At 43.7% G+C, this 14,241-nt stretch overlaps 1 protein-coding gene across 1 annotated transcript in view; it reads right to left on the bottom strand.

Annotated features, from left to right (window-relative positions):
- ADGRA3 (adhesion G protein-coupled receptor A3) overlaps positions 1-14,241 on the bottom strand; it is a 100,617-nt gene that overhangs the window by 31,848 nt on the left and 54,528 nt on the right. The window contains exons 5-7 of the mRNA XM_082259919.1: positions 9,561-9,632; positions 5,148-5,308; positions 1,399-1,612 (exon numbers count right to left, since the gene is read on the bottom strand). Of these exons, the coding sequence (XP_082116045.1) occupies positions 1,399-1,612; positions 5,148-5,308; positions 9,561-9,632 (447 nt within the window). The remainder of the gene's footprint in view (positions 1-1,398; positions 1,613-5,147; positions 5,309-9,560; positions 9,633-14,241) is intronic.

Raw genomic sequence — 14,241 nt, 5'->3', positions numbered from 1 at the left:
ATGATGATGATGAAGATTATGTGTTGAAAGGCGAAATTATGGGAAGCGTAAGGATTTCAGTGACTTTGACAAGGGCCAAATTGTACTGGCTAGACAACTGGGCCAGAGCATCCCAAAAACTGCAGCACTTGTGTGATGATCCTGGTCTGCAGTGGACAGGACTAACCAAAAGTGGTCCGAGGAAAGAAAACTGGTGAACCGGCAAAAGGGTAATAGGTATCCAAGGGTCACTGATACACGTGGGGAGCGAAAGCTGGCCTGTGTACTCTGATTCAACAGAAGGGTACTGTAGCTCAAATTGCTGAAAAGCGAATGATGGTTCAGTTAGAAAGGTGTTGGAACACAGTACATCGCATTTTGTTACATATGGGGCTGCAAAGCCGCAGACCAGTGAGGGTGCAAATGCCGACCCATGTCTGCAGCCAAAAGCACCTACAGTGGGCACATGAGCATAAGAACTGAAAAGGGTGGCCTGGTCTGATGAATTCAAGAATGGTTTGAGCAACACAAGCTTGAGCCTCTAAATTCTCCAAATCTCAATCCAACTGAGCATCTGTGGGATGTGCTGGAAAAACAAGTCTGATCTATGGGGGGCCCCAACTCACAACTTACTGGACTTCAAAGGATCTGATAATGATGGCTTGGTTCCAGATACCACAGCATACCTTCAGAGGTCTAGTGGAGTCCATGGCTTGATGAATGGCTTGATGAATTATGGTGCATGGTCAGAATGGTATGGCTGATCAGTGTATAACAAATCTACTACAGAGCCAAGTATTGGAATTGACTTACTAAAACTAGAGAGTGCAAAAAAAGCTTATGCAGGCCATACAAAGGTCAAATTTTGAACAAATTTTCTTATAATTTTCTTATAAAAATCTGAAATTTTGCGCATTTTGTGATCAAATGGTGCCACCATTGATTTTGAAATTCAATAAAACTAAGCCTTCAATTTCACCTCATGTTGCTACAGAAAATAATTTTCGTAGACGGTAATCTTCTTTTCTTGTGCTCACATCAATTTCTTTTTCAGTGGTATTTCTCACACGATTCTTCTATCATTGATTAGAAAACCGTTCCTTTTTCAAAAAATTTCCAACATGCCTGATCATTCAAATTCAATGGCTGCACGAAAATCGTCCATTTCTGCGGTCCACTAATTGTGCGAAATTGGAACAAAAATTCTTAGATAAGATTTTCGAAAGAAAATCCTTAATTGTACAAGCTTATTGCCATGCACAGCTGCACCAGATTTTGCACTCTCCAGTTTTAGTAAATTAACCCCATTGTCTACTGCACCACTTGAACTCAAGACAATCAATAAACTTGACAACAAAGCAATAGAAGGACTTATTTTCTGTGGGCAGAAAACTATTTTGTTAGAGAGACTATAAATACCTGGCAATTAATGAGCAGTTGTGGATCATGTTCTTCTCCACATAAATCCCCTGTGACTCATCGGTCTCCACAATCTTCCCATCCTGATACCATAAAACCTGCATGTCCTGGTCAACATAGGAAGCCATGCACTGGAATGGCAGACTGTCCCCTTCAAAGACCACCTGACGGTGTGACGGTGTCATAAAAAATGATGGAAGCTCAAGAGGAGACTCTGTTAAAGCAATATTAAAAAAAGAAATCATATCAAAACCAGACTCACAATTTTTAGATCAAAAGATTTAGGTTTGGTGGTTGTTGGCATCCCAAAGATTTTTTTTTTACTTCTCAGTAACTCTAGTGTTGAAATGTCACCTGCAGAATTTCCAGTCCTGTATAATAACTGTGAATGCTAATTATGTTATTGGAGTTTTCTGATTGATTCCTGAGAATGTAGAACGTCAAATAATTGGTGAGTCCAGCTGTGAGACAGAGTGCCACCTTCATTACTGCTTTGTGAACTGTAGCAGATAAACAGCTGCAGTGAAATCTAATGCCTGGCGTGTCTTGAGTGATATAGGAGGCCTGCAAGTGATTCAATCTACCAAGCCCAATGTGAACATGCTGTTATAAAAGACCAGATAGCCCTTGTAATTGTTCAGTTAATTACAATATCCTAGTAGTGTGCACATATAAAACATACCTGCTGCTTCTCATTCAGCACAGCTTTGTCACATATTGCATCTTTATGCAAAAACCATATTAAAGTGGCTGTAAACCTCAAACATGAAATATGAACAAGGCACATCCCACTATAGTGTGTGCTTATCTCAATCAAGAGCTTTAAGGGCCATTTCTGTCGGCTGCTTCGTTCCTCTGCTATCAGCATGAATCACTTCTGACAAGTTTTCATGACACTAAGAGAAAAATGGTGACAGGGGAGGGAGCTCCAGCATATTGACAGCCTCAGCTCTGTTCCTGGGAGCTGTGTGGAGGGGGTGTGTCTCTTCCCTCCAATCAGTTCTCAGAGCTCTCCTCACTGAGCTCTGCAGGGTATAACCTCAGTTCTCCACCCCCTTTTTTCTGAATTCTCAGACAAGCTGCACATTCAGTACTTTAAATGGATGTAGAAGAGAAATAACTGCAGATAAACAGGTACAACCTATGTAGGAGGATTTGTTTCATCTCTGTGTGTCACCTGAGGCCAGTCACTTCACTAGGTGTATGGAAGGGTTCACAACCACTGACTCTGTGGCCTAAAACTGAATCCCAGGCTTGTTCACCCCTCCCAATTAATTCGGTCAATCAAACCTAACTGATGACCTGCCGTACTCAACCCAAATCACTTGAACTAATGGGATTGTCTAAATTCCATCTTCAATCTTCTCACTTTCCATCAGCCTTCATTATTCAAAATCCTTACTCTATTCCTGGACTTTGTCCCACAACTATAAATGGTGGACAAATCCTGGCTTAGGTAAGGCATAGATTATGCAATTTTCTTTCCTTTAACCATTGTTGAGTTGATGGGGGAATATCTCCCACTGCGCTATTGTATTCTGACACCGGGAGCTTTCCCAGCTGTCAGAATACAATGATCACTGCTGCCACCTATAGCCGCTGGTAATGATCGCGCAAAATAAACCCAGCCAGACTTGTACTGCAGTTGATCATTTTTCGATCATCCTATGGCTGGCTTTACTGGGAATAGCAGATTTCCACACATCCCAAGGCATAATTTCAAAAGGAGTATAAACTTTCATAAGAAAAAATCCCTCGTTTTAACCAATTGCCTATTATATTCAGCAGCTGCAGCACCCAATGGCTGCCTGAATACAACGGCGTTGCTGAATAGTGACCACATCCAATAGGATGCAGTCATTGTTTGACCAATAATTTTCTACCCAGCTCAGAGGATTTTTAAATCGACTTTTGTTGAGCAAGATGGTGCTTGCAGGGCCACCCAATGCTTGCAATGCCAGCTAATTCAGCAGGAGTCAGATACAACTCAAGATGCCTATGGCCAGGCTAAAGCAAAGTGGTAAATACCTAAAAATTTAATAAAACAATATCCTAGATAACAAAAGGGCAACCAATCACAAATAAGCTGTGAGACAATACAATGAGTTACATTGCTGCTCTGAACTACACATAAAATAAAGCCCATTTCTTGATTAATAAAAGAACATTACAAGCCTAGGTCCGGTGTCAGTATGTGATCTGCAGTATAATATTAAATTGTTCTAAGAGTGTGCCTTGTATGTATCTCGAATATGTGCTATTAAATGTTTACATAATACAGCACTTAGGAGGCGCTTCCTTCTTTCTCTTTCTCCTGCATACAGAGTTGGCTTGCTCTGGGATGGCTGCCGCAGGTGCAGTTTAGGATCATATGGACATTTAGCGCAGCTTTGAATTAGTGCAAATTCATCAGATTTAAAAAATAAAAAATCACTGGCAGTTTACTACCTTTTTATTAATGATTTTAATAGGGAATGCATGACTGCATTAACTTTTTTTTTTTTACTTGGAGTTCTATGTAAAACTTTCAGTTGAATATAAGCTAATGTGATTCCAAAGGTTGGTTTTTATACTTACGTCTCCTGTGCATTGGTTTTGTACAGAGCAGCCCCATTCCTCTTCTTCTCAAATTCCCTGCCAATGCTTGCTATGGGGAGACTGCTGTGTGCACTCCTGAGCCCTGCTCTATGTGTCTTATGGTTCAGCCCTGCTCTCTCCTCATTGGCTGACTGGCTGTGATTGACAGCAGTGGGAGCCAAAGGCTCTCTGCTGTGTCTCAGCCAATGGGAACGGAGAGACCCGGGACAGCCGAGGCTCTTGTACACGTCCCTGGATCGAGAGGGGGGCTCAGGTGAATATTTGGGGGGCTGTGGGGGGAGATCAGCACACAGAAGGTTATTTTACCTTCATGCATAAGAAACCTTCAGTCTTTACAACCACTTTATTATCTGTTGAAGTCAGAAAGAGTAATGCGGTCTCTGTTATAGACGACTGGAATGGCCACAGACAGTTCCCAGTCCTTCAAAATTCTTGCACATACATTGGGCAGCACCGGGGCTTAGTAGTTAGTACTTCTGTCTTGCAGCACTGGGGTCCTCCTTCATATCAAGTCAGAAACCTATTTGCATGAAGGTTGCATGTTGCTTACAATGGTTTCCTCCCGGTTCTCACACACTCCAAAGACATGCTGGTAGGTTAATGTGCTCCTGTCTAAACTGACCCTAGTAAATGTATTTGTAAACATGGAAGATAGGGACTTTAGGTTGTAAGCTCTTGGAGGAAAAAGACTAATGTTAAAGTGTTACTCCACTTTTGTTGAGAAAAAAAGCGCCGAATCGCAAAAAGTGGCCTGGACGTAACCAGCAAAATCCTCCGGTGGTAAAGTGGTTAATGTACAGTATGTAAAATGCTGCATGCATTGTTGGTGCTATATAAATACCTGTAATTAATAAATGTGCTGGAGGTAATGGGACCTTAAATTCAGTGTTTTTCCTTCACAAAAGAGACTTTTTTTCTGAAGAAAAGCTGAGTTTATATAATGATGTCACATGTAAATCATTCTTAGTCCATGGTTAACCTTAAAGCAATGTTCTAGTCCAATCGGGGCTGCCCTACATTGTCAAAGGACAAAACAACATCATGCAAATGGAGTTGCTGCTTGTACTTTGGAATTTGTAGGTCTTTAGAATGACCCAAGAATGACAGTTGAGGATGAAAAGTAAAATGTACATTAGAAAACAATACATTACCACATGTCAGCTGTTCTGGCTTCAGTGCTGGGATCGGCTGTCCTTGAAGAGCTTTGGGGTAGGAACACTTGGTCTCACGCACTGTAATATTTTTGGCTTTCATCCATCGAACCATCCACAGAAGATTACAGTCACAAAGTAGATAATCCGTCTGAAACTCTCTGAAAACGGACATGAAAGAGGTGGCAAAATCCCCACACATTACTACTCGGGTCTAGATAAACGGTTTCCTTAGAATCCAGCTAACAAAAAAAGATACATGCTAACAGGAAAAAACTCCTATTTCTGGATTTATTTTGAAATCTAAACCTTAAAAACTTTAACCTTTGAAACTTAAAGTGGTTTTAAACCCTCACATGTACCCAGTGAAGTGACTGGCCTCAGATGATAAACAGAGATGCAAAAAAATCCTCCTATATAAGTTTCACCTGTTTATCTGCAGTATTCTCTTCTCTACATCCATTCAAAGTGCTACATTTTTAAAGCTTGTCTGAAAGTTAACAAAAAGGGGGCGGAAAGCTGAAGTTCCACTCTTCAGAGCTCAGTGAAGAGAGCTCTGATAGCTGATTGGAGGGGAGGGGAGGGGTGGAATGGGACAACGCCTCCCCTCCACACAGCAAACAGAAACAGAGCTGAGGTTGTCAATCAGCTGGAGCTTCCTCCCCAGTCACCATTTTTCTCTTTGTGTCAGAAAAACTTATCAGAAGTGTTTCATGCAGATAGCAGAGGAACAAAACAGCAGAAAGCAATGAAACTTAGTGCTCTTAACTGAGACAAGTACACACTATAGAGGGATATGCTTTGCTCATGTTTCATGTCTGAGGATTACAACCACTTTAAGCTTAAACTAATGCAACATTACAACCCTGCCTAAGGATTCTTCAATAGTGGGTGGAACTGGGTAAAGTTTGATCCCCACAAGATCTATATCTCTAGGGCAGTGGTCTCCAAACTGCAGCCCTTTGCTTGCCTTTATCCGGCCCTTGGGGCACTATTCCTCCCACTGACACCAACAATGGGGCATAATTCCTTTTACAGACATCAACAATAGGAAACTATTCCTCCCACTGACACCAATGATGGAGCATTATTTATCCCCCTAATGCCAAAGATGCAGTGTTTACTCTCACTGGCATGAGGACAAATTCTACTCCCAATGGTCACAGTCCGGCCCTCCCTAAAGTCTGAAGGACAGTAAACTAGCACTTGGTTTAGAAAGTTTGGAGATTCCTGCTTTAGGAGACCTAGGGCAAGATCTCCTCCTATCCTGTTCACAGATGTATTGCGCTAAGTATTGCTTTTTTTGCTGCAGTGATCAATTCATGCATACCTAGAGGAAATCTCCAAAAGAAAAAAATTGCTATAATTTGGCCCCTCTGGGTAGGGCTCAGTCCAACAGGTGACACTGGCACTTCACTAAAATCCTGAGCCAAGCCTGTGAGAGCCATACTAAATGTCAGGAGGAATCTCCCAATCCCAGGAACCTGAAGAAACCCAGCAGGTATCAAACCCTCTTCATCATAAAGACATGGATGAGCGAGTTTGGGGTGAAGGAGCTTGACTGGCCTGCACAGAGTCCTGACCTCAACCCGATAGGACACTGTTGGGATGAATTAGAGCGCAGACTGCGAGCCAAGCCTTCACGTCCAACATCAGTGCCTGGCCTCACAAATGCGCTTCTGGAAGAATGGTCAAACATTCCCATAGACACACTCCTAAACCTTGCGGGTAGCCTTCCCAGAAGAGTTGAAGCTGTTATAGCTGCAAAGGGTAGGCCAACTCAATATTGAACCCTAGGGACTAAGACTGGGATGCCAGTAAAGTTCATGTGCGTGAAAAGGCAGGTGTCCCAATACTTTTGACAATACAGTGTATATGTTGATAGGAATATCCAGTTCCAAACTGTGAGGGACAGAAAAAGCATGATGACCTCATACTTTATATCAACCTTTCCCAACCTTTTTACCCCAGAGGAACCCCTAAAGAAATGCTTAGATCTCGAGTAACCCTTAAAGAGGAAGTAAACCCTCCTCTGCAAGTTGTACCTATAGTTGAGCCTATGATAAGGCTTACCTATAGGTACTGAAAATATCTCCTAAACATGTACCGTTTAGGAGATATTTACCTTAAATGCAGCCAGTGACATAACTGGCACATGCGCTCTGAAGGAACGGCCGCTGGTGCCGTTCCTTTAAGACCCCCGTGCCGTGACCGTCGGCTCCCGCGCATGCATGGGAGTGACGTAATCGTGGGGCCAGCCAATCAGATGGCCGGATGCCGCAAAGCCGGAAGAAGGGCGACAGAACATGTCGCCCATGGGAGAAGTGAGCGGTCGGCGCTTCGGGGCTTCGTTCTAAGATAAGTATATCATAATGAGCTAGTATGTGATGCATACTAGCTCATTATGTGTTTGTCTTTCAGGTGTACTTTTTGAAAAAAAAAAAAAAAAAATTCTGGAGGTTTACAACCTCTTTAACTAAAACCAATTCAACATGGGTCATTCAGGAAAATGCCCCTCACATTGGTGGTCAGTAGGAAAAATGCAACCACTATGGTGGTGATCAGATTGCCACCCTTACAGACAGTTAAAAAGAGAATTTATGTCATGCTGCTCACATTGCCAAGTGGGTTGACTCTGGAATTATGCGCAGCTCAAGGAAACCCTAACAAATTCTGGATGAACTCTAGGGTTGCATTGAACCTTGGCGGTGAATGTTTACTTTATACAGTCACTATTTTTGTCTCATCACTCGGAACGATCAATCAACTACGACCTAAAACTTGTGAAGGCTTTTTTTCTAAAATGATAAACATGCAATACTTACCTGCTCTGTGCAATGGCATTGCACAGAACATCCCCAAACCTCTTCTTCTGGGGTTCCCCTGCAGGTGTTCTAGGCTCCTCCTCTTCTGGGTGTGCCTTTATATTAAGCTGCTTGCTATGGAGGGGCCTGTCTGTGGGCTTGCTCCCGAGCTGGGCTGAGTGCATCCATAGACATAGGATGTGGCTTGCCCCCCCCCCCCTCCTGCTCCCTCCTTACAGGATTTGATTGACAGCAGCAGGAGGCTTTGGCTGCGGAGGGTGATATGACTACTGGAACCTTTTTTTTTACCTTAATGCAGAGAATCCATTAAGGTAGAAAATGTGTCGCCTTTAGAACCAAATAAAGTGGTTGTAAACCCCCAGGTAGTGTTTGTACCTATAGATAAACCTAATGCCTAATAAGGCTTACCTATAGGTACTGTAAATATCTCCTAAACTTGCACCGTTTAGGAGATATTTACATTGCATGCAGCCGATGAAGTCTTCGGCGCATGAGTGCTGAAGAAACGGCTGCCAGTGCCGTTCCTTCAGAGCCCTGTGCCCTGAACCGCGGCTCCCGCGTGCATGCACGGGAGTGACGCCATTGCGGCTCCGGTCAATCAGATGGCCGGATGACGCAAACTCGGTAGTAAGACGGCTGAACATGATGGCCATGTTACTGGTGTGTGGGCGGCACTGCAGGGGCTTCGTTCTAAGGTATTTCAGAATGAGCTACTATGCCATGCATACTAGCTCATTATGCCTTTGTCTGTCAGGTGTTTTTTTTTACCTGAGGTTTACAACTTCTTTAAAGCTGGCCATACACTGATTGAAATACAGCCAGTTCAGCAGGGACCAGCTAAATTTTAATCAGTGTATGGCCTGCCTCCTGAACACACACAATGACACTATCTGGAGAAAGGGCACAGAACATTTTGAACATACAGTTAGTTCCACTGCAGCGCAGCATGAAATTGGAAGTTGTAAAAAGACACACATGTGGGACTGTTAACCCCTTAACGTAGCGGATACTTTCCTGGTCACATTCCAGTGAATATACACTAATTGTAACTCAATATAGCAGAAACCAGTGTTTCAGGTATGCCTTTGGCTCGTGCACACATTCACAATGCTGGCAGGGAAGTAGGTCAGAGAGAAGCCACTGCACACAAGCCCCAGGGTCACAGTGCTTGCTTCTTCACGCTAAATTGATTTTAAAATGTGTAACAGCTGGCTGCAATGGATATTTCTACTGTGATCCTCACTAGGCTTGAATAGAGCAGAAAGAATGCCATGGATACTGCACACAAAATAAAATGTACAGAGCCAAAGCGTCATACAGTATCTGCAAACCCAACCTAACAGAGCAAACAAGGCGTCCGAATTGTTCATCTCCCTACTTATCATAAAGAATATACTGCGCCCTCCAACCACCCTCATCAATGGCTTTATTCACCAACACTGAAGAAAAGGGTGCTGTACATAGCAACATGCTATTGCTTTTTCGATATATGAAAAACGAATTGAAAGTGACTAACCACACTTAGAGATAGAGATAGAGAGATAGATATGAAACGCATAAATAAAATGTTGCACAGGATAGTACTTACAATGACTTTAAGGCAATCAGGTTAGCAAATGTTCCTTGTGTCAAAGAGGAAAATAAATTCCCAGAAAGATTGCTGGAAGAAAATATAATACAACGTTAAGAATAGGTTATATTCAGACTACATTTAAAGGCGATCTCCAAACATACGGTATATAAAAAACAAAAATGAATGCAGCTCTGTCATCATGAATACATTATTAGATGCATTTTTTTTTTTTTTAATTCAAGCAGTGTAGAGGAAATTCACACAAAAACAGCCCCCGGAAATCTTTACCTCTCCGGTGGCGGTCCGTTCCTGACTGCGGCAGGGGGCAGTGTAGCGCACGAGTGAGCGCATCACACACAGCTCCCTTTTTTCTCGTTTTTGTAGAAACTTCATTCATGCTGCTGTACCGTGTCATGAGATTCTGTACAGCATGCTGCAAAAAAATGCAGCATGTCTGCAATTTATTACATCATGCTGCCACACAGGTCTGGGCTATGCTGCAGTGTGAATGGGACACAGAGGAAACTATTGTCTCATTGCATTGACAGGCGTTTTACAATGCAGTACAAAGCCTGTCATCACACCATGTGTGAATTAGTATTTAAACATGACTTAACACCACTGTGACCCTAGGAAACCTGGGGTGCCATTCCAGACAAACATCCTTCAACTTCGGTGACTCCTACTCAGCTAAGAAGCCCGTCCAATGGCTCTGTAGCATGTACTGAAAATGAAGAAACACCTCTGCACACCAATTCGGCCCGAACAGTGAATCAACAAGGCAGCTTCAGCCAGGCCACACGACCAATGCATTTCACCCTGCCCATTGGGGCTTATCATGCATTTCACCTGTGGGCGGGGTGAAATGCATGGGGGTGTGGTCTAGGTGGAGTCAGGCTGAAGCAGTCTTGTTGATTCACCTTTCGGGCCAGGTTGGTGTACAGTGGGGTTTCTTACTTTCCATTGACTTCACACCAGTTTCTTGCAGTCAACAAAGTAGATGTAGAGCTCAAAGAGGGAGAAGAAAATTGATAATACAGTGTTTGGCAAATGCTGGTGAATAAACCACATAGTAGTATATCATATATCTCTCCAGGACAAAGGAGGTGAGATCAATGCACTGGGGTTCCCAGGTGGGAAAGGCTGGGGCACTTAGCAAGGAGTCCCACACTCTCCTCAGCGTATTTTATACAAAGGAGAACACAGCAGGAGAAGTGAGAACAGCCCGGGTTGTACCAGACGACCCAACTACTCCAAGGTTGGTGGGAAGAAGGCTAAAATCTATGGCAGGTCTCACTGATAGAATCAATGATAGACATAAGATGCCAGTTGGATACTCATTCCATTGGTGTTTACCTATTGGATTATTCGACTATGACTTTTGTGTGGACAGGCCTTTTTTTTTTACTCTTACAGTCTGGCATTTAGCTTCAATATTAGAAGTGTCTGCCTTAAGTTGGCCAGGTCTGGTTTTGTCAACAGAACAGATTCCTCCATCTAGTCAACAAAAGTATGTCAATGCCTAATGGTGCACAAGAGCTGCGTGCAATAGGTGTAGATACACAAAAAACACCTAAACTAAATCTAAATTAAAAAAGTGCAGTGGTCAAACAAAAAGAAAATGATTACACGTGTGCAAAATGAACGTGTCCAATTATATTGAAAACTTGTACATAAAACAGTGGTATAACAGGTCCAATGATGAGACGACTCAACAAGAGTTTGAAACAATCCTTTACCAGAATATTAGACCACTGTGTCTTGCCTTCACCTTAAGTAAAACTCACCAGCCAATGTTGCGGTCTATAAAATAGAACAGCTAGAATTGTTTCAAACTGTTGTTGGATCACCTCATCATTCGACATCCAGCCCTGTGGGACCTGGCGCTGTCAGACAGTGCCAGCATAAGATCATCCAGTGCCCAGGGCAAAGATGCCAAATGGCCCGTCCCTCCCATTATGTGCGAGCTTATGAGGAGGAGGAGGGGGAGAGAGCACAGCCTGCATCTTCACCCATCTCTCCTCCTCTCCTTGCCACTTCCAGCGGTAAACCGACAGAAGTAGTGATGCCCATCAGCCTTATAGTAGAAGAAATTTGCAGAGCCCCCATCCCTACAATACACACTGGGCAGCTTTCCCTTGTCCCGGCCCCGCTGTCATAATACACTGATTAGTGGCTGCAGCCGATTAGCTACAGCCGCTGATCTACAAAAAAGTTTTCTAACTTGTCTGTTCAACATAATCCAAAAGGGATGGCCATAGAATAATCAAAATTCGCTGTCTACAGCCTTATTTAGTCTCTCAGGCACCAATGAGAACTCAGCTGACACAAAGACCAGCAACAATGGAGGGATCTTAGGATGAATGATGCAAAAAGTGGATTAAAAATACTTATGCAATCAGCCTTGATTTGTGTCTTTCACTGAAAACAAAATAAATATCAATTGGGTGAAGCTCATCTTTAAAATGTGAACGGGAAACAACTAAAACCTCTGTCAGGTTTCTACTGCATTTTCCCTGTTTTAAAAAGTAGTTAGGGGAATTCTTTATAATTTGTATGCATTTGTCAATTTAAAAACTCTATAAATACAATGGTGAATTTTGGATCCTGTCAAGCTTTCATTCCGGTCTGTGTTCCTGCTGGCGAGGTTCTCTCACATCTTGTCACAGTGACAGAAAAATTAATTTCCTCAATAGGGACCCTGATAGCAATAAAAAACCCAACAGATGTTCTAGTCCTTTCACACTCTATGGAAACCTATCACAGATCTCGGCAATTCAAACTGACCATGTGTTGAACAGATGAAGCAGTTGAGGTTTTATCCAAATCTCCCAATTCTCTGTTAGGGTCAAGTTTGGTACTGCAAGCTAAACAAAAATGCCAACCTCTCCCATTTACAACAAGCTTTCAGAGTAAGGTGCACAACACTGCACATAAAAAGGCTTTGCACAGAACAAACAAAATAAGATTTTTCCCAACACGCTTACCGTTAATATTAAAAAAAAAAAAAAAACATGCCGACAATTAAAAAGTTTGAAAAAAAAAAAAAAAGCACCCCCCTGCCAATGCATACCATCTGTAGCATGTATAGAACATGCTGCAGCAAAAATGACATTTCTAAAGGAAAAAAAAAAAAGAATGAAATGACCCTCCTCCTCCTGAAACATACCAGGCCACATGCCCTCAACATAGGGGGGTGGGTGCTTTTGGGAGGCTCTGCCCCCACTCCAAAGCATATTGTCCCCATGTTGATGGGGACAAGGGCCTCATCCCTACAAACCTAGCTGGTGGTTGTGGGGGTCTGCAGGCAGGGGGCATGCACCCGTCTGTGATGTCACAAGGGGCGGTGTCACCAGGTGACATCCCCAGGTGGCCCTGCCCTTACCTATAAAAGAACTGTCAAACAGCAGAGGAGGCATTTGTCGGTCAGCCATCCTCGCAGGCGGAGCTTTTTTTTTTTTCTTTTTCGGGTTTGCGATTGATGATGGCTTTACATCGGGGGACACTTTTTTTTTTAATAAAGAAATTGTCAAAAATTGTCTTTACTTTTTGACACTTTTTTGAATGGGTAGGGGTACTATGTACCTCATACTCACTTACATGGGGGGGGGGGGGTCTGGGGGCCCCCTTGTTAATAGGGGCTTCCAGATTCCAATAAGTAGACCCCCCACAACCACCAGCCAGGGTTATGGGAATGAGGCCCTTGCTTTTTGTCTGTTTGGGCTTGGTCCTGCCCCTTCCCAGCTACTGTTGGTGCTCCAATAAGATAGGCAGCCTCACTAATCCATAGGTAGGGAGTAGGTGAGAGGGGGTACTATGTACCTCATACTCACTTACATGGGGGGGTCTGGGGGCCCCCTTGTTAATAGGGGCTTCCAGATTCCAATAAGTAGACCCCCACAACCACCAGCCAGAGTTATGGGAATGAGGCCCTTGTTTTTTGTCTGTTTGGGCTTGGTCCTGCCCCTTCCCAGCTACTGTTGGTGCTCCAATAAGATAGGCAGCCTCACTAATCCATAGGTAGGGAGTAGGTGAGAGGGGGTACTATGTACCTCATACTCACATGGGGGGGGTCTGGGGGCCCCCTTGTTAATAGGGGCTTCCAGATTCCAATAAGTAGACCCCCACAACCACCAGCCAGAGTTATGGGAATGAGGCCCTTGTTTTTTGTCTGTTTGGGCTTGGTCCTGCCCCTTCCCAGCTACTGTTTGTGCTCCAATAAGATAGGCAGCCTCACTAATCCATAGGTAGGGAGTAGGTGAGAGGGGGTACTATGTACCTCATACTCACTTACATGGGGGGGGGGTCTGGGGGCCCCCTTGTTAATAGGGGCTTCCAGATTCCAATAAGTAGACCCCCACAACCACCAGCCAGGGTTATGGGAATGAGGCCCTTGTTTTTTGTCTGTTTGGGCTTGGTCCTGCCCCTTCCTAGCTACTGTTGGTGCTCCAATAAGATAGGCAGCCTCACTAATCCATAGGTAGGGAGTAGGTGAGAGGGGGTACTATGTACCTCATACTCACTTACATGGGGGGGGGGGTCTGGGGGCCCCCTTGTTAATAGGGGCTTCCAGATTCCAATAAGTAGACCCCCACAACCACCAGCCAGGGTTATGGGAATGAGGCCCTTGTTTTTTGTCTGTTTGGGCTTGGTCCTGCCCCTTCCCAGCTACTGTTGGTGCTCCAATATGATAGGC

This window comes from Pelophylax lessonae (genome assembly GCF_965119305.1).
Source record: "Pelophylax lessonae genome assembly, chromosome: 1".
Taxonomy (NCBI): Eukaryota; Metazoa; Chordata; class Amphibia; order Anura; family Ranidae; genus Pelophylax; species Pelophylax lessonae.
The sequence above is the reverse complement of the archived record's forward strand: the minus strand, read 5'-3'. Positions and strand labels throughout refer to the sequence as shown.